The sequence below is a fragment of the Syngnathus acus genome, chromosome 14 (assembly GCF_901709675.1).
Source record: "Syngnathus acus chromosome 14, fSynAcu1.2, whole genome shotgun sequence".
In the NCBI taxonomy this organism is placed as follows: domain Eukaryota; kingdom Metazoa; phylum Chordata; class Actinopteri; order Syngnathiformes; family Syngnathidae; genus Syngnathus; species Syngnathus acus.
Window position 1 is genome coordinate 4,006,162 of NC_051099.1, and position 25,779 is coordinate 4,031,940.

At 50.3% G+C, this 25,779-nt stretch overlaps 9 protein-coding genes across 11 annotated transcripts; 6 read left to right on the plus strand and 3 right to left on the minus strand.

Moving 5' to 3' along the window:
- The first annotated feature begins 19 nt into the window (after positions 1–19).
- On the plus strand, positions 20–2,050 carry ca4c (carbonic anhydrase IV c). The gene is made up of 8 exons (XM_037270082.1): positions 20–77; positions 543–608; positions 666–830; positions 999–1,144; positions 1,263–1,355; positions 1,411–1,477; positions 1,560–1,723; positions 1,788–2,050. The coding sequence occupies exons 1-8, from the start codon at positions 20–22 to the stop codon at positions 1,959–1,961; spliced, it is 933 nt and encodes a 310-aa protein (XP_037125977.1). The 3' UTR covers positions 1,962–2,050.
- Positions 2,051–2,260: 210 nt separating this feature from the next.
- asl (argininosuccinate lyase) lies at positions 2,261–6,803 on the minus strand. 2 transcript variants are annotated; one of them, XM_037269926.1, is made up of 15 exons: positions 6,666–6,803; positions 4,742–4,937; positions 4,591–4,674; positions 4,355–4,509; positions 4,193–4,270; positions 4,053–4,130; positions 3,871–3,923; positions 3,721–3,783; positions 3,537–3,651; positions 3,384–3,468; positions 3,253–3,312; positions 3,033–3,116; positions 2,878–2,958; positions 2,688–2,794; positions 2,261–2,600 (listed from the first exon to the last, which is right to left on the minus strand). In XM_037269926.1, the coding sequence occupies exons 2-15, from the start codon at positions 4,886–4,888 to the stop codon at positions 2,456–2,458; spliced, it is 1,335 nt and encodes a 444-aa protein (XP_037125821.1). In that variant the 5' UTR covers positions 4,889–4,937; positions 6,666–6,803; the 3' UTR covers positions 2,261–2,455. The 2 variants fall into 2 exon arrangements, with proteins under 2 accessions (XP_037125821.1, XP_037125820.1); XM_037269925.1 differs by lacking the exon at positions 6,666–6,803 and adding an exon at positions 5,202–5,629.
- On the plus strand, positions 5,775–7,593 carry LOC119133783 (calcitonin gene-related peptide-receptor component protein). The gene is made up of 6 exons (XM_037269935.1): positions 5,775–5,837; positions 6,215–6,251; positions 6,392–6,490; positions 6,738–6,832; positions 6,900–6,957; positions 7,281–7,593. Exons 1-6 carry the CDS (start codon positions 5,830–5,832, stop codon positions 7,407–7,409), a joined length of 426 nt encoding a protein of 141 aa, XP_037125830.1. The 5' UTR covers positions 5,775–5,829; the 3' UTR covers positions 7,410–7,593.
- A 662-nt stretch (positions 7,594–8,255) lies between these two features.
- Positions 8,256–11,323, plus strand: tpst1l (tyrosylprotein sulfotransferase 1, like). Its single transcript, XM_037269928.1, has 6 exons — positions 8,256–8,470; positions 9,410–9,908; positions 10,032–10,190; positions 10,262–10,515; positions 10,592–10,784; positions 10,862–11,323. The coding sequence occupies exons 2-6, from the start codon at positions 9,501–9,503 to the stop codon at positions 10,895–10,897; spliced, it is 1,050 nt and encodes a 349-aa protein (XP_037125823.1). The 5' UTR covers positions 8,256–8,470; positions 9,410–9,500; the 3' UTR covers positions 10,898–11,323.
- Positions 11,324–11,328: 5 nt separating this feature from the next.
- htatsf1 (HIV-1 Tat specific factor 1) lies at positions 11,329–14,471 on the minus strand. Its single transcript, XM_037269927.1, has 9 exons — positions 14,275–14,471; positions 13,611–13,769; positions 13,333–13,549; positions 13,213–13,260; positions 12,978–13,132; positions 12,674–12,837; positions 12,415–12,601; positions 12,203–12,340; positions 11,329–12,095 (listed from the first exon to the last, which is right to left on the minus strand). The coding sequence occupies exons 2-9, from the start codon at positions 13,767–13,769 to the stop codon at positions 11,847–11,849; spliced, it is 1,317 nt and encodes a 438-aa protein (XP_037125822.1). The 5' UTR covers positions 14,275–14,471; the 3' UTR covers positions 11,329–11,846.
- Positions 14,472–14,568: 97 nt separating this feature from the next.
- On the plus strand, positions 14,569–18,490 carry bod1 (biorientation of chromosomes in cell division 1). Its single transcript, XM_037270083.1, has 7 exons — positions 14,569–14,865; positions 15,069–15,193; positions 15,273–15,457; positions 16,320–16,694; positions 17,021–17,163; positions 17,233–17,444; positions 17,633–18,490. Exons 1-7 carry the CDS (start codon positions 14,722–14,724, stop codon positions 17,832–17,834), a joined length of 1,386 nt encoding a protein of 461 aa, XP_037125978.1. The 5' UTR covers positions 14,569–14,721; the 3' UTR covers positions 17,835–18,490.
- Positions 18,491–18,899: 409 nt separating this feature from the next.
- Positions 18,900–20,820, plus strand: bicdl2l (bicaudal-D-related protein 2-like). The gene is made up of 5 exons (XM_037269931.1): positions 18,900–19,024; positions 19,077–19,237; positions 19,693–19,778; positions 19,851–19,971; positions 20,279–20,820. Exons 2-5 carry the CDS (start codon positions 19,103–19,105, stop codon positions 20,621–20,623), a joined length of 687 nt encoding a protein of 228 aa, XP_037125826.1. The 5' UTR covers positions 18,900–19,024; positions 19,077–19,102; the 3' UTR covers positions 20,624–20,820.
- abhd11 (abhydrolase domain containing 11) lies at positions 20,653–23,359 on the minus strand. Its single transcript, XM_037269929.1, has 6 exons — positions 23,207–23,359; positions 22,716–22,854; positions 22,444–22,617; positions 22,181–22,351; positions 21,928–22,109; positions 20,653–21,793 (listed from the first exon to the last, which is right to left on the minus strand). Exons 1-6 carry the CDS (start codon positions 23,317–23,319, stop codon positions 21,658–21,660), a joined length of 915 nt encoding a protein of 304 aa, XP_037125824.1. The 5' UTR covers positions 23,320–23,359; the 3' UTR covers positions 20,653–21,657.
- A 181-nt stretch (positions 23,360–23,540) lies between these two features.
- Positions 23,541–25,547, plus strand: pigw (phosphatidylinositol glycan anchor biosynthesis, class W). 2 transcript variants are annotated; one of them, XM_037269982.1, is made up of 2 exons: positions 23,541–23,709; positions 24,077–25,547. In XM_037269982.1, exons 1-2 carry the CDS (start codon positions 23,707–23,709, stop codon positions 25,535–25,537), a joined length of 1,464 nt encoding a protein of 487 aa, XP_037125877.1. In that variant the 5' UTR covers positions 23,541–23,706; the 3' UTR covers positions 25,538–25,547. The 2 variants fall into 2 exon arrangements, with proteins under 2 accessions (XP_037125877.1, XP_037125878.1); XM_037269983.1 differs by having other exon boundaries at positions 23,542–23,681.
- Positions 25,548–25,779: the final 232 nt, after the last annotated feature.

A 25,779-nucleotide genomic window follows, 5' to 3' on the forward strand; every position in this document is an offset into this window, starting at 1 on the left:
CTTCTGTTGGGAGTCCATCATGGATCTTCTTCTGTGCCTGATGCTTGCTCTTGCTCCGCTCTTCTGTCCGTGTGCAGGTAGGACTTTTTGTGAACTTTATTTCACTTTGAAGGAGAAATGCAGAGGTAAGACAGGAGTATTGGAACTTGGTGAAAATCAAGAATTAGAGAAAATGAAGTTTTCTAGTTTACGTTATGATTGAGTTCCACAGCACAAGGAGGCCTTCAGGAAAGTGCCCATACACATGCGTCCCAATATTTTGGAGCATTAGACCACTCCAGTTGATTAATTGGAGATTTTTTTTTGATGGCTGTGGATGTTGGGAACGCAAGTGTGCATTCATGCACACACCCCCACACACAATAGGTGTCTTGTCCTAAGGTGAGTTCAGTCTCACAGGTGTGTGTGAGGGGAATAAAGAAAACAATGAGCATTCATCAAGCTCGGAAAAGATGGAGGAGGGGACGGCGCAGCAAGCCAGATGAGAAGTGGAGAAGACGTCATAGGTGGCACAGATCGCTGACCACGGAAAACCTCAGAAGGTGTGTGTTTGTGTGTAGGTGGGTGGTGTTACGAGAACCAGCACTCCTGTGATGCCACTTGTAAAGGTAAGCGTGTACCTAATCAAGCGTCCCGAGCGTTACCGACACGGTTTTGGGGTTCAGACCCGAACAGGTGGTCTTTGGACTTCCCTCACTGCGGCGGACTGCGCCAGTCGCCCATCAACATCGTCAGCAATAAAGTTCACGTCAACACGGCGCTGCCCCCGCTGGAGTTCATAGGTCACGATGAGCGGATCAACATCACCGTGGAGAACAAAGGACATTCGGGTAAACGCGGGATAGAGCAAAAATCCCCTCCCAGTGTAGAGCGGTTCTGGAGGATTCCATTCCTCATCATGGACAAGAATGGAAAAGTCCCGAACCACGAGCCAGGGGAGAAGAAGGGGCCAAATGAGTGACTTCTTGATCTTGTTCTGTCCAAACATTTTGCTTCAGCTCACTTCCACCTGCCTCAGTCGGTGCGTCTGACCGGAGGCGCGCTGCCGGGCCACTACCGGGCTGCCCAGTTCCACTTCCACTGGGGGGCTAGCGGAAGCCCCGGGTCGGAGCACACCGTGGACGGAGAGCGATTGCCCATGGAGGTTGCCAGTGCACTTGCAAACAAACACATTGGCTAACATCAAGTCAGATCCACCGACTTCCACCTTGAAAATATCTTCCAAGCTTTCAATATGTTGCCACCTTGTATCATGCTTCTAGCTTCACATCGTCCACATCAAGGAGCCGTACGGATCCCTGACTGAAGCCGAACATGACATGGCGGGAATCGCTCTGCTGGCCTTTCTCTTTGAGGTAAGTAGCACCGCCAAAGTGACAGCACGCAGCTGACATGCAGTTCTACTGACAGGAAGTCAGTGACGATCACCCTCACCTGGACGCCATCATAAATGCTCTGGGACAAGTGCGCCACAATGGTAACCGGCGCTCCTCCCTGTTTCTCACGTCGACGCCGCTTTTTCCGCCTTGGCCCTCATCCGCGCCTTTTTTCACATCCAGGCTCCACGACACTCGTGTCCGACTTCAAGCTGAGCGATATCGTCCCTCCGTCCGGGGAGCTGCACGCCTACTACCGCTACGTGGGCTCCATGACCACCCCCGGATGCGAACAAGCGGTAGCCTGGACCGTCTTCCTCAAGACGCTGCCCATCAGCAGTCGGCAGGTAGGCGGGTGAGGGGGGGGGGGGCCACGTACCGTCCAGTCACAATGGTCGTGTTCCTCGTTAGTTGGACGCCATCGTACGGCAGTGCCTTTTCTGGACCGGTCAGCCCATGACGGACATCTTCAGACCTACACAGCCGCTGGATGGACGGGTGGTGTACCGCTCCAACTCAGCCGTGTGCCCACGCTTTGCCGCCTTCTCGGCCCTGCTCGCCACGACCGCCGCGCTCATCCATTGACGCGCATACACAGAACAAAACATTTATTATTCCGCTCCACAAATTACAACCCAAGTTCACCATCACAACTTTTAAGAAATGGAGAAATTGGATTCTGCCTATCATGCATCTATCACTTCTGTGCTCATAGTACTCATATTTATAAATAGTTGTGAAAAGATTCAGTTGTGTATGTGAAATATGGAAATTAGATTTTTTTCAATCGTAAAATAAAATTGATTTTGAAATTACATTATGCATAAATATTGACTGAATTAGTTTTTTTTTTTAAAGCCAACTAAACAAAACTATTACAGGACTTGAGAAAGTCTAATAGTCTTTAATAGTCATTTTATTAGGTACACCACACAGACAGTCATTGGACCAAAGAGTTCATCAATGGGCTTTGCTTTGATTCATTCAACTGATACCAAGTGAAGACTTTTCTGGCATAAACCTACTTTTTCATGTTTGATTTTGCTTCACTAATTGAGGTGAGAGTGCCGGTGCAGCGTTTACGTTTTCTGCAGTGCCATCCAGGCGCGTAGGTGTTCTACCTGAGCGCGCACGCTGCTCTCGGCCGTGCCGCCCGGGGCGCTGTACTGCTCCACGCTGGACTCGTAGTCCCACACCGACGCCACGTCGCCTTCCAACAGCGGGCTGTCCGCATGCAAACAAACACAACATATAATCACCACGAGTATGTGTGGGCGGGCGGGCGCACGTGCGTGTGGATGACCCAACCACCTGATGGCCTTGAGGTCCTCGCTGGCTAACTGGTTCAATGGGACCTTTTTGGATTCGGCCGTGAAAACCACTTTGCCCGCCAGTGCGTGAGCTTCCCTGAAGGCCACCTGGAGACACAAGATGGATGGATGGATGAAAAAGCTCTCACTCTGGTGAAGGCTTTTATCTGCATGTACGGATTTGCACTCACCCCCTTCCTCACGAGGTAGTAGGCCAGATCGGTAGCCAGCATGTCGGCACTGAGCGCCGCCTGCATGGCGCCGGCGTCGATCTGAAAAACCAAAGACCTCTGAGTTACCTCAGAGCGAGCAAGAGGTTTGCTAAGAAATCCCGGCGTCCGCTGACCTTCAGCGTGGAGATGACACCAGCGGTGACCTGGAGGACGGCCAGGATGGAGTCGTAGCAATCGAACATGGCCTCCTTGTCCTCCTGAGGGGGAACAACACAAAACAAAAGTACAGTTGACTCCCATCTCGGAGGTGTTCTGGCGCCCAATTCATGTCATAATCTTCATCCTGGAGTCATAAATCAAAATGTATATGGAACATGAGAAGGAATGTGGTACCTGCAGGTCTTTGTTGTAGGTGCTGGGAAGGCCCTTCAGCGTCATCATGAAGCCTGTGCACTAAAACAAAAACACATTTTGGAGGAGGCCGCAAGCTTGGTGAAGGGGCGAAAAAAGTAGGTAGTTCTCACTCGGCCAAAGATTCGTCCCGCCTTGCTCCTGATCAGCTCCAGACTGTCGGCGTTCTTCTTCTGGGGCATCAAGCTGCTGCCCGTGCTGCAACACACAAACGAGAGAAGTTGGCTTCTTCTGAGGGGGCGACACGTGAGGCGCTGGCGGCTGACCTGTAGGCGTCGGCGAGTGTGACGAAGGAGAACTCTTTGGTGCTATAGAGCAGGAGGTCCTCAGCCACCTTACTCAGATGAGTCGCGCACAGCGAGGCCCAGAACAGGAACTCGGCTGCCGCACACGCGCATCAAAGAAATCAGACGCTGGGACGGGCGGCCGGTGAGGCGCCGACGGGCATACCGACAAAGTCTCGCTGGCCGGTGGCATCCATACTGTTCAGGCTGACCTCGTCGAAAAACAACTCTGTCAAAAACAACAACAATTAGCGTCCATTGAACCAAGTCGCACCATTTACGATGCCAGCAACGACACGCGTGTCACCATTCGGACCTTTCCTCAGAAGCTCCCTGTCGATGGCGAAGGGCGTTCCGGCGATGGCGCCGCTGAAAAGCACAGGAAGCGATGCGGTCCAGTGTGGCACACTTCAATATATTTTAGCCTTACGATTGAGGAGCTAAATATGGAGTCTCAACAAGGGATGTGGCAGGCTTGCCTTTTAAGTTCGCTCCTACCTGCCAAGGGGCAAGACGTTGACACGTTTGCTGATCTCCCGCAGCCGCTCCACGTCCCGCTGCAAAGCCACGGCGTGACTTCCCGAAGACAGAACCATGAATCCAAGTTGCCCTTTCTTCTTAACAACCTTTGCGCTCACCTCAGCATCCAGTGGCTCCATCTGATTGGCTGAGCTCGCTGCATGTGGGTGTAACCAGGAAACAGGACCTTTATCTCTCTAGGTGGAGGAACCGCTAGTTAAGAAGCCATTTGGGCGTAGGGTCCTTCTCAAGGTGGCGGCAGTTGGTGTGCGCCATCTTACGCTGCGGCGCGCTCCACCATGGCGGAGATGAGGAGGAGGGCCTCGTTCGTCAGCGTGGCGATGGCGTCACGCAGCCACAAACGCATGTCAGTCACCACCTGGTCGTTCCTGCTCCTGCCCGTGTGCAGTTTCCCTGCAGCAGGGCCAATCAGCTCCTGCAAGCCCACACATCGTTGTCGTCAACATCACCAAGTGACCTTCTTACCCAGGAAGGGACGGCGAGACGAAAGACTCACCTTAAGTCTGCGTTCATTGGCAGTGTGGATGTCTTCATCGCCGTCTTTGAGCACGAAGGTGCCTTTGCGCCACTCCTCGCTGACCTGAAAGCACAGCGCCGGAATCGTCACCATATCACGTCACTGCGGTGTGGGCTGGATGTGCGAGTACCTGGTCCAGGCCTTGCAGGATCTGTTCCGTCTCGTCAGCGCTGAGCAGCTGGGCCCGGTGCAGAGCCTTGGCGTAGGCTTTGCTGCCTCTCAGGTCGGCGTCCCACATCCTCTTGTCGTACGACACCGACGCGTTGAAGCGCTCCATCGTTGGGTCGATGGCGCCCACAAAACGACCCCCCCCACAGCTTGGACCCCTGACACACAATGTGACAGAAATTGCTTGACAACTTCAGGTTGTATAGCCTAATTTTTCGTCCAACCGCTTAAAAGGGAACTCAAAATACTTGGGTGCGATTTGACATACCTTGCCAATAAATTATTGTTTCTTATGTGGATTTGAAAAAAGATCGATAACATTTGGGAAGGCAGATTGATCCGCGGTCAACATTTAGCCACAGAATGAAAATCGACTACACGTTTTCGTGTGTAAAATGAAAAAAGGTGGAAGAGTTGCTTACCTCAGCTGTCATTTCGGAACACAGTGGAATTCTCGGGGTCAATAGGAACCGATAAATGAGCTAAACTGGTTTGACTTGTTCACAACGAATGAGGAAGAGAAAGGAAAAGGTGTAGAAAAAAAAAAAACTTTCGTATCTTTTGACTCACGGCTCCTGCTGTGAAACTTTACGGACGTTTTGGTTTTTGTTTTTACCAGAACGCTTGTAGCTAGTACTGAAAACTAAACTCGCCGCAATGAAATTTTTTTCCTGAGAAGTCTTCGGGCGATGGACTGATGGTCGACATAAAGAAATAAGTCCAAGTAGATATAGAATGGTCAATAAATTAAATCCGTACAGCAAACATGTGACATCACCGGTCAAGCCAGTTGGAAACTGATGGCACAGCTGCTTGCTTGTTGTGGCCAAATGCATCCTGGGATATTATCAACCCATTATTAAAAAACAAACAAAATAAAAAAACAGACTACAGCAGCGCTCCAACTAGAGTTTCGTCTCAAACGAAGTTTTATTTACATATTTACATATTTAGCTGTTACTAAATCGGCTGTTTTGCTACCACGGAACTAAACATCTGAGGTCGTTTCGCGCGGACTTATTTTTGTAAGGCACCAACGCGCCCGGCAACATGGAAGTGTAAGTCAAAAAAGGGCTCATGGTTTTTGGATATATCTCATTCGTACACAGAAAAGATGCTATAATTGTTGTAGGAAGCAATATTGATGATGAAACCTTATATTGCATCACCCTTTTCGCTGTTTGATCGATTGACAAAGGTTAACATATACGATACTTTTTATATTTAATCTATTCTGTTTTTGTAGCGTGACATTTGATTAAAACGTTTTCAACACCAGATTACAGAAAAAAAAACCATGCATGCATCCATCCATTATCCGAACCGCCTATTTATTTCTGGAAACTATGGAAAAAACAACACACGATATTAATAATCGTATCGCTACAGTGAATATTCTAATTCCATGAGTCAGCTTGTAATATCTTCTTCTTAGGAAAAACGCTAACGCTGCCATGCTCAGCAACTATGAGGTGAGGCAAATTGCTCCTTTTTTTTTTTATACACTTAAATGTTATAAATAGGATGTTGCTTGAGTAAACGTTTGTAGAAGTATCAATTATTTCGTGAAATATGCGCACTGTCACATGGATGAGTCCCGTGTATTTGTTAGGTCTTCCAGCTGCTAACCGACCTGAAGCAAGAGAAGAAGGACAGCGGCAAGAGCAAACACAGTGCCGGGCAGCAGAATCTTAACACCATCATGTATGAGGTCAGCATGTTACATGTGTGGTATAGAATAGAATATTCATCTGTTTCCTCATCATTGTGAGACATAATGAACATGATCAGTGTCTTCATGTCAAGGAATATGAAAAACAAATAGAATAGTAAGATCATTGCAACATTACTTTTGACATGCGTGGCAAACAAGGAGCCCTTCTTACCCCACAAGTTGCTCTCACTTGTATGTTGCAATATGTTGTCACTTCCCACCAGTCACCCTTGTGTGTCGGCAGACGCTCAAGTACTTGTCCAAGACGCCGTGCAGCCGCCAGCGTCCTGAGATGCTCGAGGCCTTTCTGTCCACCATGATGCGGCACAAACTCACAAAGTCAGTGCCGGCTTGGCAAAAGAAGTTGTTGTCATGTCACCTTGATGCATTTTCACACCTTGGCCAGGGCTGAGAAGCTGCAGTTGCTCAACCACCGACCCCAGACTGCCGTGGAGATGCAGCTGGTGAGTCTTTTCACTCTGGTCACAACAAGAAGCAGCGTTATTGATTGTCCTCCAGTGAAGGTCATGGGCAAAACCACCCTAAAAAGTAAATGTTTTTTTATTGCAAGTAACTGTTGTTGCTGATATGTCCACTGGAGGGCGCCCAGACTCCAATGAGCACTTCTCATTGAATTGATATTGCAGCACTTGTGAAGATGCCAAATTGGGGTCAATGTGGGCCCTGAAGCCAAATGTTTGTTAAAGATAACTGGCCTCACTTTTGATTGTCCTTGTGGCAGCCATAACAACAAGCATTGTCGTGATTGTGTGTGTTTGCACCCGAGATGGTGGAGGAGAGCGAGGAGCGTCTGTCAGAGGAACAGATCGAGGAGCTCATCCAGATCATTTCAGGAATTCTACCCGGCGATCCGGAGCAGGAAGACGCAGCGACTGCCGATGGGGAGGCGGCGTGAGCTCCTTCATCTGAACTGGGAGTGCCCACTTGTGTTGAAGCACAAACATCACCTGGCATCTGGAAGAGAACATTTGATTTTATAAAGACATTTGAATGTGTTTTTTCTTCTTCATGCAGTCTTAGTTCCCCAAAGTTACTGATGATTTCAAATGTGAGAAAATCAAGAGATACAGTCGAATGCACTTTTCCTCTTTCTTCAATCCAATTCCAAATTCCAAAAATCAGCATGAGGCATGATAACGTCAATTTTGCCGTGCTAGAAAGTCAATGTGCCTGGACAAACACGTCTTTATTGTTGTAAATGAGGTCATTAGTTGCCGTTGGCTGGAAACGGAGAACGGCAGAAGACGTGTCCTGCAAGCAGTGTGCTCCAGTGCTAATGTTTGCTTTGACAACAACAGTCCAGATAAAAAAATTAATCTCATTCGAGGGAAAAGAAAATCGATCTCCGTCATTTGCATCACTTCCCGTGTGACCGTTGAGCCATCTGCTGGCAGAGATCAATCATCCATTATTTATTGACATGCATTATCGAGTGTAAGGATGCAGACTGCGCATGTGCGCGTCCAACGCTCATGTTTTCGGGACAGTCAAAAAGTAGGACGAATTACTTGAGGTGGGCTTAGCTCTCAGGAAACGTCCCCGGTGAGCTTTTAGCGAGAACGTAACCGATCGATGAGCTGAAATCTTTTTGGTCTCGAGTACGGAAGTGGGAGGGAGGGGGGGGGGGGGGGGGAACAAAAAGCGTTCTACTATGGCGGAATTGCCATTTAAGAGCTCCACCAATGGGGAGGTTCTAAACATGCGTTCGTCCAATCAGAATCGAACTTTCCCCAAGGGGGCGACTTGTTTTTTTTCTGCCTTTTTTTGCTCCATCCTCCTCGTCAATTGGTGCCTCACGAGTGCTCGTTTAAGACTCACAAGCGGTCGCCAGCGGCGCCGACTGGAAACTTGGATATTCCTCGCCGCTTCTTCGTGACTACATGGCCAAGGCATTTCCGCTGCAGCAGCAAAGCTGAGAGCTTCGCAACGATTGTGCTCCTTCGTCGGGAGGCTCGGGTAAGTCGTCCATCCGAGCCGAACTCACGACGTCTGGCTAGCTGGCTCGTGTCTGCACTAGCTTCTTACACTAAGCGTTTTCGGGCCTGCTGTCTGGCGATGGCTCACCTGGAGGAGGCTAGTCGGGTGCCTGTCCAGATGTGGCGCTGCCGCCAGGCCTCGGCGGTGGCGCGCACGGGCAGCTCGGAGCAAATTGACCTGTTGATGGCGCTGCTCTTAAATCGTCGTCGTCACGTAATAGAGCACACGTTCAGTCGTCTTTGCTATCCAGTGGTTATTTGGTGCAGCCCGAGGTCACTTGCAACTGTTGACTAGTTCACTGGAACAGTCATATGACGTCACTGTGTTTAGGTTCAAACCAACAAATTTCCACGTATGCTAAAACAACCTAGACGTTAGGATCGAAGTCTTCATGTGCACGTATTGGATCTATACGTTCGGAACCAGCCAAGGTATAGCGACTGTGAAGCTCCTCAGACCTCATGACCGCACACAAGGAGGCTCAGAACCAGCTCAAAAGTGGGGAGTGAGGCTCCTCAGCTCACATAAGGGGAGTTGTCAGCATCAGTGCAAGCAGAGCTCCTCCAGACAAGAGGGCCCTTCTGTGCTCAGGTTAACAAGTGGAAGCTCCCCGGTCCAGTGAGAACGCGAGTGTCGCAGTGTTGTACTTGAAAAAAAGAGGAAGTGGCTTCGTCAGCACATAGCGGCGTGAGTATGAGGAAGTTTGCGGTTCTGCCAGGTCGATGGGAACGTGATCCACTGGCTCGGCCAAACTGTCAATGATGTGTAATTAGCGAAGGCGCGGTGTTGGCCAGAGGGTGTTGAGAACTCCATTCCCCCGAGGACCGAGCCCAGCGCTTGGATGGTCGCTCCTCAGGACCGTCCCGGCGAAGTGTGCTTGTGTCGGCGTGACGTAGATGGCCTCTTTTATGCTTTCAGGTGGACACAATGGATGTGGGCCTTCACCTGAGCGTGCCGGCGGGCCCGTAACCTTTCCAGCGGAACTCGCGAATACCCAGTCCGGATAAAGATGCGAGTGAGCCGCTCCAACGTCCTGCTGGGGTGCGTGCTCCTTTGCTCCGCCTCCCTGCTCTACCTGGGCTTGAGTGGGTTGGACTGCCCCCCCGCAAGCCGGCGCTCCCGCTGGGCAGAACTCCATCGGGGCTCGGCCAATCCCAACGCTTCGCTGGGCGAGCACCTTCCTGAAGACACACCCCTCATCTTCATCGGAGGCTTTCCCCGCAGTGGCACCACCCTGATGCGGGTCATGCTGGATGCCCACAAGGCCGTGCGCTGTGGGGAGGAGACCCGCGTCATCCCCCGACTGCTCACCATGCGCGCCTCCTGGAGCCGCTCCGCCAAGGAGCGCTTACGCCTGGACGAGGCCGGTGTCACCGACCAGGTCCTGGACTCGGCCGTGCGCGCCTTCCTCCTCGAGGTGATGTCATCACGGGCATGACTGTGGGGACGTCTCGTATTTACGTTGCAGCTGGGGGCATCTCCCTTGTGGTTGTTGACATTTTTGTTGCTGTCCTTGTGGCCAAACGTATATGTGCTTCAGGTTATCGTGGGCCACGGCGAGCCGGCGCCTCGTCTGTGCAACAAAGATCCCTTCGCCTTGAAGTCGCTGACTTACTTGGCTCACATCTTCCCTAAGAGCAAGTTTGTGTTGATGGTGCGAGACGGACGCGCCTCGATACACTCCGTCATCTCACGCAAGGTGAGCCCCCGCTGCCGTGTGCTAGCAAAGCGCTGTGTGGTGCCCAATGAGTCTGACCTTGAGTCCCTCAGGTGACCATCTCGGGCTTCGACCTGAACAATCCACGCGACTGCCTGACCAAGTGGAGCAACGCGGTGGAGACCATGTTCAACCAGTGCGTGGCGGCCGGTCCTGAGCGCTGCTTACCAGTGCGCTACGAGCACTTGGTGCTGCATCCTGAGCGCGAGATGCGTCAGCTGCTGCGCTTCCTGGAGCTCCGCTGGGACCCGGCCGTCCTGCACCACGAGGAGCTCATTGGCAAAGCCGGCGGCGTCTCGCTCTCCAAGTGAGTCGGGGTCTTCCGGGCTAGTGCCAGAAACTGCACAAGGCAAATCATTTGCATGTATTGTGACGCATGCTAGGGTGGAGCGCTCGACGGACCAGGTAGTGAAGCCGGTGAACACTGAGGCGCTGGCCAAGTGGGTGGGCCACATCCCCGACGACGTGGTGGAGCACATGGCCGAGGTGGCGCCCATGCTGGCGCGACTCGGCTACGACCCACGGGCCAACCCGCCCGATTATGCCCGCGCGCCGCCGCTCTCCAACCCGGCGCTGGTAAGTCACAGTGTCACAGTATCTTAGCCTTCCTGTCACTGAACGGCTTTGTTGCCTCTCGCTCGTTTTCTCCTCAGCCTTGGAAGGTGGCAGAACCTTCCGGAGCCGCTTAGAGAACAGAAGAAGGCAGCAGAACTTTCTGGTCGCTACAACGTGCAAACGCTGCGGATCCCAGATGCACCTTAAAGGCCCTCTTCCTGTACCGCCCGCCCGCCTGCCCACCACAGCTCGCCAACATCTTTCTGCCTTTTTTTTTTAATTTCCCCCCTTTTTTCTTGTGGCTGTTTGTGGACTCGTACGACATCCGTTGTCGCCATCGTGGATCTGCAAGATCTGTGACCTCGTTGCCAATGTGAACCACTCGCTGGACTTTTTAAAGACTATTTTCTTAATAAATTATTACAAAAGAGCGATGGGCACCTTACCCTTTCTGGTGGCGGGCGGGCGGGTCTACTCGCTCGTGCATGTCGATACGGTCTCATTACTGCACAGCTCGTCTACGTGGTTACAAACGAGTCAATAAACACAAATCAAAAACACATCATGGAGGTGTTGCTTTATTTAGCAGTTAACTTTAGCATTAGATGGCGCACCTGAATCCATGGACATATTCACATTTGTGACCCCACGGCCTGTTTACTTCCTAATATAAGTTGAGAAGAAAACTAATCTTCCCACACTGGAAGCAGTTCTACAAGTTCATTTACATCAAATCCATGAATTGGAAAGTGGAGGGTGCCTTGAGATAAGAGTGCCTCCACTTATAAAATGAGGAAAAAAGGACTCTGCTAGCCACCTCAACCAGAAGGAATTATTTTTGCTTCATTTGATTTTGCCGAATGTCAAACTTGCCTTTTTTTTTTTTTTTTCCCTGACATGATTGCAATGTGTTGTAATTTTACATCAATCTTCCAATCTTGATTCAAGTTTACTTTTGCTGTTGTCATAATATGATGAGGTAATTTTCAGAGTCTAAATGATAACTTTCATGAAAATGAATTTGACGTGGTTTAAGTGGACGTGTGAAGCTACTTGGTGAAGTCTCGGTTCCGATCTCTCCCGTCAAGCGTTGTCATCGTCATCGCTCCCCGCCAGGCTGCTGTCGGTGGACTTGGCGTCATCGTCGTCCTCTTTTTTGCCTTCCTGCGTTTTGTCAGGCTGCGGCTGCGATGTGTTTTTTGGCGGCGCGGCGCTGGACGCCTCTGTGGCGCCACCCGGTGGGAGGTTGGGACCTCCGCCCTGCTGCGCCCCCTCCAGGAAAGACGACCAACCTTTCAGGCGCTCTTCACGTTCACGGCTCGTCTCCTCCACCTTCAACACAAACAAGCTCATCATCACCATGACAACGACAAACTGTGTGTCTTCATCAATGAAGAAGCCAATTGTGTATCCAAAGGCACCCCCCTACTCGCACACACCTGATAGTCGGTGGTGCCGTCCCACAGCTGCGCGCTAAGCTGGCGACCTCCGAACCAGCGCCCGTGGAAGGACAGGATACAGGCGTCGGCATGCTCCTGCTCCTTGAAGGCCACTGAGGCCACGCCGTCCGGATGCCTCTGCCCGAGCACAACAACCGCTACCAGCTCGCTGTCTCAAGCGGCCAAATCGGACGCCGGCGCCGGCCACTCACGTCAAACAGGATGACCTTCTTGACCTCGCCGAACTTCTCGCACTCTGAGCGCAGGTCTTCGCGGTATTCGTTCAGAACCAGAGGGTCCTCCTCAAAGTCAGTCGGATGAAACATATTCCTGATGATGACGACCTTTTCGTGTCGCTTCCTGGCGTCTCCTTGCTTCTCGGGCCTCCAGTCCAACTGCCTGCTCGGACACAAACGCGCAACACGTCAACGTCACAATGACGGGATGCACGCACGCGTACACGGTGCCCACTTTTGCTGCATCTGCATCTTCTTGCGGTAGTCCTTGTTCTTTTTCTTCTTCTTGCTGGCGTCGTATTGGCCTTTGAGTTGGAAGCGAGCCGCCTCCACGTGCACTTTGTAGCCTCTGATCTCGGACTCGTCCATAAGACGCACAGCCAACTCCACCGACTCCCTCTGAACACCCACGCAAACACACAAATTTCATCACATTGGTTTCAACGATAGAAACAAATCTCTGTAATGTTCTACTCCATAAAAACAACTTGCACTCAAAAGAATTCAGAGTCCCATTAGAGGATGTGGGCTGGCACGACCTTGAGGTAGCAGCAGAGTCCGTCTCCTTTCAGGTTGCCGTCTTTGTCCTTGTACAGTTTGACTTTGTAGTCTTCAGTGATGGGGTCTCTCATGACGATGCCGCACTTGGACATCAGCTCCACAAATTCCTCAGTGCTGGTGTCTGGGGGCAGGCCTGCAATCAAGCGATGGCCAATCAGGGAAAGAGGACAAAGACAAAATGCATCCAGCACAAACGGAAAGCGCATGACCCACCGGACACGTACACGTTGGTGTTCTTGGTGTCCTCCATGTCGAACCAGCCTGAAACACACATTGGACATGCCGTCATGATTAGCATTAGCACCATAACTGTCGTCATCATCATGGCCTCACCCGGATCCGGTTTCCTCTTTTCTCCTTTGCGCTTGCCGTCTACGCCTGTGCTTGTCTGCTGCTCCGATATCGCCTCTTCCTCAGCTGCTGGCCGCTTCTCCCCTTCTGTGGCGACGGGCTTAGTGGCGGCGGCGGCGGCGGCAGCAGCGGCGTCAGGGTTGCCTTCCTGATTGAAGCCGTAGTTAGCCTGGTACGCCGCCATGAAGTCCTCTGTAATCTGCACACAACATGGTCAACGCGGGACTCTCAAGACACGCGATTACGGCGTGCGGTCATACTTTGGGGAACCAAGCTTTCTTGTCGTGGTCCCAGTCGTACACTGTGCCGTCGTTGGGGTCCGTGTACGTGAACGGATTGGAGGCATCATGGCTTGTCTTGCTGTACAGCTCCTGAAGGCGCAGCTGCTCCTCAAACTCCTTGTTGGCCTTGCCGCTCATCTGCACCCACAGCGTGTATATTATCTGTCAGTTACTATTATTAATTAATCAATAAATCGGATGATCATGCATCTTAGTTTTCATTTCTTTATTGAAAAAACAGGACAGTAATTGAAATTAAGAGTGCAAACAATGAACAGAAAACAATTACTGTAACGTCCAATATTTATTCAGTAAAATTCTAATGTAAATGTCAAAATTTCATGTATTTAATTTCAAATATTCTTCTCAATGAATTTAATCTAATTTGCACCACCCTCACTCGACTATTATTTTATTTATCCATTTGTAAATATTACAAATATGCCACAAAGTGGATTAATAGCAATATAACAATACATAAGTGCAGCAGATTTGGTCGTAAACGCAATTCAATGCTCCCTCGTTCTGCGTGTCAACAAACTGAGAAGGACTTTGGGAGTTATTTTGGTGCATGGACGTGTTTTCTATTTTGAACAGCACACGCGCAATTGATGCTAACTTAGCATCACTGCGTTAGCCTTGCCTTTCTGCAGCGTTGGACGTCTGAATGGCGGCGAAAAGCTGCGGGGGTCAGCGCAACGAGCTCCTCGTTGGCATTCTTTTGGAACTAATAGTTTTGTTAGAATTCTTTGACGACTGAAGACGCTGAGCTAATGTCTCGTTCGAGGCTTCATTCGCGGTGAGGCTTGAATGAAGCTCTTCCGGCGCCAAAGTCCAACTGCGCATGCGTGTCTATTCTAAGACTCGGCCGCTTGATTTGTTGCACTGGCGACCTTGCGTTGACAAAGAGTTACACTCGAGGCAACGGCCACTCCGCCCGCCCGTGTGGTTCAGGGAGTTATATCGGTTGCACCCACTAAAGCCAAACAATCGGGCTAGCTTGTAGCCAGTAAGCTTGCCCTGATGGCTAGCCAGTAGCTTAGCTTGTCTTTTCGTGGAATCTGTTGTCATTCGTGCAAATCTGCGGACGATGGCGGAGGCCGGCGGAGGCCTGGATCCGGCCAGCTTGCCCCCGGGGGACCCGCAGCTCATTGCCATGATCGTGGAGCACCTGAAGAACCGAGGCTTGTTCGACGAGTTCCGACGAGACTGCCTGGCGGACGTTGACACCAAGGTAAGCCCACTCACGCTAAACCAATAGTGCAGCACAGTTTAAAATGATCATATTTCCCACTCTTTGGATTCCATAAATGTATTCATATATTTTTTTGCCATTTTATTTGTGCCAAAATGGCCATGAAGAAGCTGTGAAAGCCAACCAGGCTGTTGTTGAATTTGTTGCACAGTCCTAAGTGTCGTCATTGTTGCTGCTTGTAGCCGGCCTACCAGAACCTCCGTCAGAAGGTAGACAATTTTGTGACGACGCACCTGAGCACTCAGGAGTGGAAGCCGTCCATCAACAAGAACCAGATGAGGAACGGACTCAGACAAAGCGTGGTCCAGTAAGTCACTGCTGTTTGCTCTGCCCATTTGCTGCAATTTTTGTGTGTATGTGACCTTGGTTACAATTTGTGTGTGGAGGTCAGGCATGTTGGAGTCGGGGGTTGACCGGATCATCACTCAGGTTGTGGACCCAAAGATGAACCATACCTTTAGACCGCATATCGAGACGGCCATCCATGACTTCATTTCAGGAGAAAAGAAGGATGACAGTGCCGTTGGAGCTTCAGAGCAACCAGAACCATCTGAGGGACCCAAAACACCTTAGAAGGGAACTAAAGCTCCAGTTTTATTTGATTGCAAGAATATTTTGTATGCATGTTGTCACATGGGCCAATGGGAATGCGGATTTTGCTTGCTGCCAGGCAGGACACGGGGTGTGGACGAGATGATGGTGACGTTAACACGTGCGACAATTTCGCTCTGAACATTCCGTGTTGACTTTCCCTCTCATGGACCCCAAAGCGGGTCACGTGATCGTCACATGCCGTAAACATGTTTGCATTGTGCGTCACACGCACGTGCATGCAATCAACTTCATGGAACTACGCTAACTTCACCTTTGTTCCTGCAAATGAAGGAAATTGATTATCAAAATGAGACATTTTCTAATCCCTTTTTCTATTTCCAAACTACAGTGGTGCCTTGACGTATGAGTTCAAGTTGTTGCTCGACTACGCTTGGAACACAGATTTTTTTTTTGTAATATTTTCTTTTTTAAGGAAAATAGCACTCTAATAAAAACATTGAGGAATAAAAAAAAAAAAAAGCGTCAATGGATCATTCATTGTGCAGCGGGCTGCGCTCGCATGACTGAGGGTCAGAGGTCACGGTGCTCAAAGTCAAAACAGTGCTCTGAAGTGAAGATGAACCTTGACCCCTGACAGAAGTACAATAATACGATATAGACAGAAAAACAAGAGCGATAACATCAGGAGTTTTGCTTGACCTCGTCGTAAGGCACAATAACAACACCACATTCACCGAAACGGCCGCGTCATCTTCTCAGGTGGTCAGCGTGCATCAGTGCGTTTTCCGTGTAGCACCATCAATCTGCTCCTATGGAGTCCTCCAAAAAAGTCAGACGTATATAGGAGTCCCTTAAGGGAAAATTCCACACGGAATGATTAATCATCAATATTAGAGACAGAACTTGCACACAGTCCAGTTGTCACCTTGAGCGCGTGCGCGTCACTGCTGCTGCTGTGCCATTGGCTGTCGCTCTGGTGACCGCTCACAGTCGGCCCGTGAGCGCGCGAAGATATATAAAAAGCGCGACCGCTACTAGCGCAAGGGGAAAAACACACAAGACTCGGAGCACGGTGGACCCTCGCCGGAAGCGCTTGCATGAGCGCAACATGGACAGACATGAGCAGCTGCTGCATTTTTTTCTTCTTGCGGTTCTGCTGCTCCCCTCGAGCCTATACGTCTGCGCCTCGGAACCCTCCCGTGACGTCACGGATAAGCACGTTCCGAAACGGCGACTGACTCTGCAGGGCACAGGTAGGTGCTTTTGCGTTTTTGTTGCAAGACATTTAATGACCTAGATTTTTTTAGCACATTTTTCCTCCTGATGAGAGAAACCTGACAATCACAATTCAAACCAATCAAACGTGCTGAATCGGAATAATTGTTTTAGTCCATATAGAAACATGAAAAAAGACAATGTTGAAGTGGCCATGCAGTAAATCAGAGTAATATTAATTAATGTAACACCATCAATCATCTGTGCCTCTCAAACTTTACACAAGGTATAACACCCAAGAAAGTCTTACTTGGTTTAAAGGAGAACTATCATGTCAATGCTAAGATGTACGATTGTTGTCCAGTGGACATCCAGAGCTGCCTGGCGACTTCAGGCGAGGCCGGCTGCGAGACCTTTCGGTGCTTGGACAACACCTCATGCAAGATCGACGGCCTGCATCGCATCTGCGTCACGCTGCTCCAGCACGCCGGACGATACGAGGCCCAGGTGACGCAAACACTCGGACCTGCACTGGATCGCGATGTTGTGTCGCCAACCGTGTGTTTGGCATCTCAGGGCAAGTGGCGGGTGAAGGAGTCTCTCCGCTGCCTGTCTTCGGGCCTCCGTCAGCGGCTAAGCTGTGCCGGTCGGCGCTGCGCGGCCGTGAAGGATTTGCTCTCGGCGCTGCAGAGGGAATGCTTCGCCAAACATCAGCTGTGTCTCGCAGTTCGGGACCACGAGGACACCCTGGGGAGCTTGGTCCATTTCCACCTGCTTTTCCCACCGGGGTGAGTTTTGTTCAGAATCACCCTACCTGAGCTATGTAGTAGGTCATGCTTTTGCAAAGTGTAGTGAGTATTGGTGATTCTAATTAGTGCTTTCAAAACCCAAATGCTTGTCATAATAACTTGCAAAAAAAAAAAATCTGGATTTTGCGGCGTGCACTATTGCAAATGAGCAATTTCTGCTCCTGCAGGCCGCACACCGAGCTCATCAACTTCCTGTTGAGGTGCGGCGACGACGTGGGTCCCTGGGTGGCACGCCGCCTCCGAGCGCAATGCCGAGACCACTGGGGGGCGCTGTGCGACATCCTCGCCGTCACCTGCACCCGCAACCGCACCAGCACCGAGCCAACCGTAGCCGGACAACTGACGTCTGACAATGTCACCAGGCATTAATAGTGATGTTGAGATTTTGAGTGACGTTTCAGAACGAACAGAACCTGTGACGTTGAATTAAACTCGAAAGTTTCCACCCCGCCCGACAATAAGCGCCCACCCGCATCCAGGAAGTGGTTTAAAAAAATCAAGACTCTTTCAAACACACACTGAATGTTTTTGTTGTACAATAAACTTTTACCTCCGCCAATTAACTTGTACCTGTAAATGGAACAAGCCTCAATTGTGTTGATCCTATCTTTGAATCTGTCGGATGATGTCTTCACGCCTATTTTGGAAATTCTGTGCTTTTGACGGCTGTGCGCGTGCAGGACACTTAAATGGAAGCCGGTGACGTCATTGCCGGAGCAAATGACTGGCATCGAAACCGGAAAAACGAGTTTGGAAACATTCTTGCAGCTGGAAGTGTTCTTAAAGTGATTCACCTGCTTGTCGTTCCTTCATTTGAGTCGCGATGAACTACTCGAGGCAGCAGCCCCCCGCCTATCGGGACCCGGACTTCTCTGCAGACTTTTCGGAACTGAACTGGCGTCTTCGTCCCAATCCGCGCATGAGCGCCACCGAACAGCTGTACTGCTCCCTCAGCAGGTTACCGTCCAAATCGAGCCGGCCAGTTACCGACAAGCCACTCCGCCGAACTGCTTCGTTCTCGGAGACGGAGGATGACGGCCCAAGCGTTCCGGGCTCTGCCGGCCACTCACGCGTCCCCGACGCGTCCGGTTCCGACGGAGCCCCAGATCAGGAGCGCTCCGATTCCCCGACATTGGAGGGGGGCGACACCCCTTTCCAGAGGAGCTACGGGACCCTGCCCGATCTCATTAACAGCGGCAGGCCGCTCAGCAGGCGCAGGACCGTCGGACATGTCAATGACACGGTAGGTAGGCAACGCTGGCAACATTATGGCCGTCAAAAGGGTCCTGGAAATGTTGTTGTTTTCTAAAAGTGCTTTGGTTGGATGTCATGGAATTCTTAGTTCAGCGACCCATGGCTTGGTGTTGATGGGAAATAGTGAAATTAAAATCAGTATATTTTAAGTGGCTCAAATTTGACAGTGATTTGTTGCAGCTGAAAGAGGTGCGTCGGGAGGTGGAGCTGTCGCGAAGGCGCAGCATGAAGCTCAAGGCCCAAGTAGACAAACTGCAGGAGAGCCGACACGGACCCAAATGGAGTCAAGACCAAGAGCGGGTAAGTCCACGCGCGAAACGGGGCAAGGAAACGTCTTTAACGTGCGTGGCCACCTTTAGGAGGTGCTGTCCATCTTGCGGCTGATGCAGCAGATGGCGACGGACTCGGGGTCCCGCCTCCCTGAGCCGCTTCCCTCCGGCGAAAACCGCTTGGACACCGCCCTGGCCCAGCTGAAGGACATTGCCCGCAAAATGGCCGTCAGCGGGATCGCTAAAAAGGTTTTTTATGCTTTTATCATGCTGCTTGACTCACTTTGACGTCGACCCTCAACCTCTACGGCCGCTATCCTGCACGCTTGAGATGTTCCACCTCCTCCAGCACAGCCCATTCTAATGATCAGGTTCTTGCAAAGCTTGCCGATGAGCTGACCTTTTGAATTAGGTGTGTTAGGAGGAGAGAAACATCCCAAACATGGATGCCAGTGCACGCAAGGGTGCATGCAGCCTTTGACCTTTAATATTTAAATGGCCTTACAAAAGCAAAACCTGAAAAGGTGGGCAGATCTTAGGTAAGCGCACAGGAATGTTGGCGGGCCTCCTTCTGGTCTGTTGCAATGTGGACCAACCAGTTCCAGCTTAAATGTTTGTTTCAAGTGTGAGTGATCGATGTGTGCGTTGAGGGGGACCTCGCGTGAAAGATGTAAAGGTAAAGTAACGCCTGGCCGTGCCTTCAGGATGCCAAGTCGACGGGAGGAAGCGGCTCGGCGGACAGCGCCCTGCTGCAACAGGCGCTGAGAGATCGAGACGACGCTATGGAGAAGTGAGTGACCCGAGCGGACGCCCGTCCTTCGCTTTGTGCGGCGGCTAACGTGCGCTGCGCCGCTTGCGGCAGGAAGAAAGCCATGGAGGCGGAGCTTCTGCGCAGTAAGTCGGAGATGATGCTGCTCAACAACCAGCTACTGGAGGCTGCGCAGAAACGCTTGGAGCTCTCACTGGAGGTGGAGGCCTGGAAGGTGAGTCATCAAACCCGTTTGCATCAAACCCGCCCTAGGTGTCAGAGCCATGGAGAAAATTGAAGAACTTCACGCGTTGCCAAAAGCTAACCAAAAAACGGACACCTTTTGTTTAGCACGCTGGTTAAGTTGTTGGGCTGTTAAAGACACGCCCGGCGACGCCTTTTTAGATACAGCAAGGCGTGACGGAAAATGGGAGCTCGCCTAAGCACGGAATCCTGCGTCGCCCTACTGAATGTGCAAACGGGCGCTCTGGCTGAAGATTGCCCGTTCCTCATTTGGGCTCCAACTTTTCTGCTTTTTTCAGGACGATGTGCAGCTGCTGCTGCACCAGCAATTGCTGCTACAGCAGCAGGTGGATCAGAACCAGAAGAAGCCCTCACGTATGGGCATCCTGAGGAGGAACAAGCCGCCAGTGCAGCGGCCTGCCAACTTCCCGGTGGCGCCCGCACCCGCCTCACCCGCCTCGCCCGTCTCACCCACGCACAACTCCACCCAGAACTTCTTCAGCCGCCCTCAGCTGTCGCCCACCTCGCCCGCCCAGGCCACCTCCGGTTGGAAGAAGTGGAATAAAAGCAACGGGGGGCGACCCTCAGTGGAGGCGCCCCAGCGCAGGGAAGACGACGGCTTCCAGGTGGTCTCGCTCGACTGACGCGCAAAGAAAAACACCGCGGCCAAGTCTACCAACCAGCTGATTTTATTCCACGGGCATAATAAGCAACACATGAATAATATTTGATAACATGAGAAGGACAACAACATTACTACATTAATCTCTCTCTCTCTTTAGATTTGTGTGATTGCTTGCTTTGGTTATGGCTTTGTAAATAAATAATGCCAGTCACCGCATTCACGCTCTTTCACCTTAACCACATTCTTACAATAGATATATAATAAATTAGACTTGTATAAATATATATAGTTGACGACAAAAAAGCCTCCACGTACTCATCATCTCCATGGAAACGACTCTTGTAGTGTTAAATTCTATTAAGTTGCAGCGTACACATGATTATCAGCTCGTAAACACGTCACCGGAACACACACACGTAAAGTTGGGTAGGACAGTATGAGCCTTCACACACATGGATTTCACGTGTTCGGATTAACAAGCAGAAACAACGTCAGAGTCAGCCCGCCCTACTCTGACTGTTTGATGGAATGAATGATAGCGATTCTAAAAGTAATTGATAGCGACAGCGCTAAGTTGACCCTCATGTTCCTGGCAGATTCAAGCGTGTCCATGCTACACTTCTGTGTATTATTTAAAAAGAAAAAAAGGCAGTCTAATAGTACCCCACTATATCACACTTTACGCAACATTGCAGATTTTCGTAAAGCCGTTTTACAGTATCGTGTATGGTCAAGTTCCAATTTGGAGTTGTGCCCCTTCAGTGTAGTACCGCAATGTGCCACAACATGCCTGGCAGCACTGAGCCCACCGCAGCATCCTCACTTAACAGCATGAAAAAAGAGGAACAGTTAATGCTAATGCACGACTCTTTTGCGTTTCTTGTTCCGTTTAACTGGGACTGGCTTTTGGAAGCAGGGTCAGAGTGTCTTCTCCTTTTCATTTCCTCAAAGTGATGTTATACCATAAGTCTCCCATTTGTCCCACTTTGCATGGTCGCGTCCGGTACAGGACAAGTAAGAGCCGGCAGCCCAACCAACCTTCTCGTGGCTTGTCTAGGACCGCAGGAAGGAAACGACGGAGCTGATGAAGTCCAAAGGTTTGTCAGCGTGGATCCAGTGGCCAGCGTCAGGGATGTACTGGATGTCGGCGCACGGGAACAGCCTCTGGATTTCCGGGTAGTCGTCGGAGCTGCAGGGGAGGGCCACACAAAGCTATCGGACTGGATACTCATTAGAGAGGAAGGGTGAGAAAGCGAGCGAGAGAAAAAGAGAGAGCTTGAGACCGAAAGAGAGGGGCAGAAAGAGAGACAACTCGAGACACACCTGATGTAGGCGGAAGAGGCTCCGCCCAGGAAGAGGGTGGGGCCGTTGTAGGCGGAGCTAAAGGCGGGGAAGTCCATGATGTCGTGGAGGTGAGCTGAGATGGCGTCCAGGTTAAGCCGCCAGGCGTAGCGGCCATTGCACTCCACCAGGTTGCTGAGCAGGAACTGACGCACCGAGCGCTCCTGAAAGACAAAATGGCCGTCCGGTAAGAACACCTGACCTAAACGCTCAGGGGGCGGCGTGGAGCTCTGACCTTGACTGTGCGTCGCAGCTGGTCCTCGGCCATGCGTCTGGCGGTGGAGCGCGGCAGCTCGCCAGAGACGTCCACGTCCCGCATGGCGTCAATGTACTTGTGAAGGTCGTTTCCGGCGATGCTCGGGGCAGGGCTGATGTCCACCACCACCAGCCGCTCCACCAGTGCCGGCTGGCCAGCGGCGTGAAGACAAAAAGTCGTCAGCGTTTTTATTCACACCCTAACGAGCTGAAGAAAAGACTGGCCGGCCCGACAAATGACACCTTCGTGAGGGCGAAGGTCATGGCTGTCTTCCCGCCCATACTGTGTCCGATCAGGATGCACTTGTCGATGTGCAGCTGAGCCAGAAGGTGCGACAGGTCGCCGCTCATGGCCTCGTAGGTCAGCTGGGGATCATGGGGGCTGTTGCCGTGGTTACGGGAGTCAACAGTCAGCACCTGACTGGACAAAAGGACAGTGAGGACACTTGGACCAAAAACCAAAACAGCCACAGATGCGTGGATGCATTTTGCCATGGCATCGTCTGCACGCTTACCTTTCGACCCGTCCGCTGCACCAGCGACTTGGCGATGGATTGAAAGTTGGATTTGCTCCCAAACAATCCGTGCAGGAAGACCAGCGGCGCGGCGCTCTCTCCCTTCCCGTCAAAAACGTCGTACGTCAGGTTGAGCGGGCTGCAACAAGAAAACGCTTACAAACACGCTTGACATCGGCGCACAAGTTAACAGTACAGGGCATAACAGTAGCTGTCAACAGCACAACTGTACGTCATAGACGTAAAGCTTAAAACATTTTGCTGCCATGGCTCAATGAATTACTTTAGATGAGATAAGACTGAATGGCAAACCGCGAGGGGAGTCATCCTTGTTGTTTATAAAAGACAAAACATGACAACTGCCTTCACACACATAAGGTGTTAGCGGGTGTAGCTAGTTGGGTAAGGCTAGGTGCTAGCCGGCCAGCTAAGCGGCTAACTAGCTAGTTGAGGATACCGGGTGACACGCTCAGCCCATAGCCGACTGTTACCTGGTGCTGGCCGAGCTGGCATTCTTCCGTCCGGACGGCGTCCAGAGTCCGTTACAGCTCGGAAGCAGAAGCGTTCGTTGCATCCGATGGACCAGGCGACACAGTGCGTTCATGATGCTGGCGGCGGCGGCGTATGGCAAGCGGATGTGATCATACGACACATATTCGCGTTTATTTTGAAGGAGCGTTCGGAACTCCGTTTTTTATTTTATTTTTTAAGCCAAGCTGTTTATTTTGAAAAACCGCCTAACAGCGTCCGGAAGACAGAAAAAGGTGCCTTGACAAATTGCCTTTGTCACGCGACTTTAAACCATATTGCGGATTCGTGTAGTTTGTCCAAGTGGAATTGCCGTTGAATTTTGCTGCGGCTCCACTTCCGTGTTTTTTTGGTGGTATCAGTTCATCCGCTGCAAACGTCTCTTGACTTGAATTCAGAGAAGGCTGATCCAGCCTCTCCTGTCATGCGATTACTTATGTGAGTCTGTGTTAAGACAAAATCCATGGTAAGTAGAGTGCAATGATGATCAAATTGCGAGCAAATGGTACAGAATAGCTTCATCAAGGAGCGTCACTGGGTTCGGGACACTTCTTCAAAGTGAAAGTACATAGGACTATATGTCAAATTTGTGTTGGCCGATAAAGCTTTAATCTCTGATTGACTATTTTAATCGGTTTTGCACACACGTTTATAGAAAAATGACAATTCCGGTCAAAAACAAGGTGTATTTAACCAAAATGATTCACAAGAGCAAAAATTTACTTTTTAAGATTTATTAAAACACTCAAGTGCATATAACTAGCCAAACTCCCTCTTTAATTCTAACCTAAAATAATTTATTTTTTTATATTCTCTCTTTTTGTTGTTTCCAGGTCATGTCTCAGAAGGATCTGAAAGAAGCATTTGTCAGTAATCATAATGGGACCAATTTACAGGAAGTGGTTGTGGGCTCATTAGTCACACCACTATGCATCCTCCAGCGAGGGATCATTCTGATCCTCTACCATCAAGCTAAGGGGACTCTACCTCTGCCATTTCCACAGGTTTCTCACCTGCTTCTCGATTTCTCTGTAGTGGTCCTCCCCCTCGTCCTGTCATGCACCATCCTGAGCGACCATCTTCGTCAAGTCGTCTTGAGTTTTGCCTTTGTTTTGCTATGTGTGCTTTTTTACCTCTACCGCAGTAATCGGCAAACCTCTCTCAACATGTTCCTCAATCGGACTGTTCATTTTAAACAGGTTCCCTTTGTGACCATCTTTAGAGTGATGGTGAATGTGCAAACGGCTATCAGTATTTTGGCCGTTGACTTTCGAGTCTTCCCAAGGCGGTATGCGAAGACAGAAACCTATGGAACAGGTGTTATGGATTTTGGTGTTGGAACATTCATCTTTGCAAATGGTCTGGTGTGTCCAGAAGCACGTGGCAAAACTGTTTATGGATCCAAGATGAAACATATTGGCAAGCAGCTCCTCTCCACGTGGCCCCTGATTTTTCTCGGTGCAGCACGACTCATCGCTGTCAAAATGAGCGACTACCATGAACATGTGACTGAATATGGTGTCCACTGGAATTTCTTCTTCACCGTGGCCCTTGTCAAGGTTGTGACGTCCATGCTTTTGGTTGTTATACCCGCAAGACAATCGTGGTTCTTGGCTCTTGTCATAAGTGTCGTTTATCAATTTGCTCTGGAGACAACAGGACTCAAGACTTTCATCCTACACAATAATGACAGAGGGAAGGACTTCCTGCATGCTAACAAGGAGGGCATCTTCTCCATAGCAGGTTATGTTGCCATCTACATGGCAGGAATCCAGGTAGGATGCTATGTCATGCAGCCAAGACTCCATGTCAGAGATTGGCTCAAAGCAGTTTTGAACCTCCTAATGGGAACTCTCACTCTGTTTGCTGCTTTGTGCATGTGTCAGACTTTAGTGGAGCCAGTGTCTCGCCGTTTAGCTAATCTGACTTTTTGCCTCTGGAGTGTTGCTCAATCTCTCCTTTTTGTATCATGTCTTGGTTTAGTTGATTTGATTGTACTGTTTGCCAAAATAACATCAGGCTGTCAATTTATACCATCATCATGGTACTCGTATTCAGGGCCCCACAAAAAGAAAGATGAGATGGAAGGTTTGTGCCTTGTTCAAGCCATCAGTAGGAATCAGCTGTTATTTTTTCTGCTGTCAAATGTTTTGACAGGAGTGACCAACGCTTTAATCAACACACTTAATTGCAGTGATTTATTTTCTGTCTATGTCCTGCTGTCTTACATGCTTACAAACTGTGCTGTTGTATATGTTTTGCATCTCTGCAGAATTACAATAAAATTTTGGTAATTTTTTTCTATTCTATATTTCTATTCTATTTTCGACACAGTGCAACTTGTCGTCATTTTGATGGACTGAGGCAGTCTAACCAGTAGGGGGCACGATTGCAAAAACGTTTCGGACTTCGTGTTTGACTGTAACGTTAAATACAGATCAGAATAATTTCCTGTCTTGACTGTGGAGGTGTCCACCACAGTGGAGAGTCCACGGACAGCGACTTCACGTTGCAGGCCTCCAGACAGGTGCCTCGC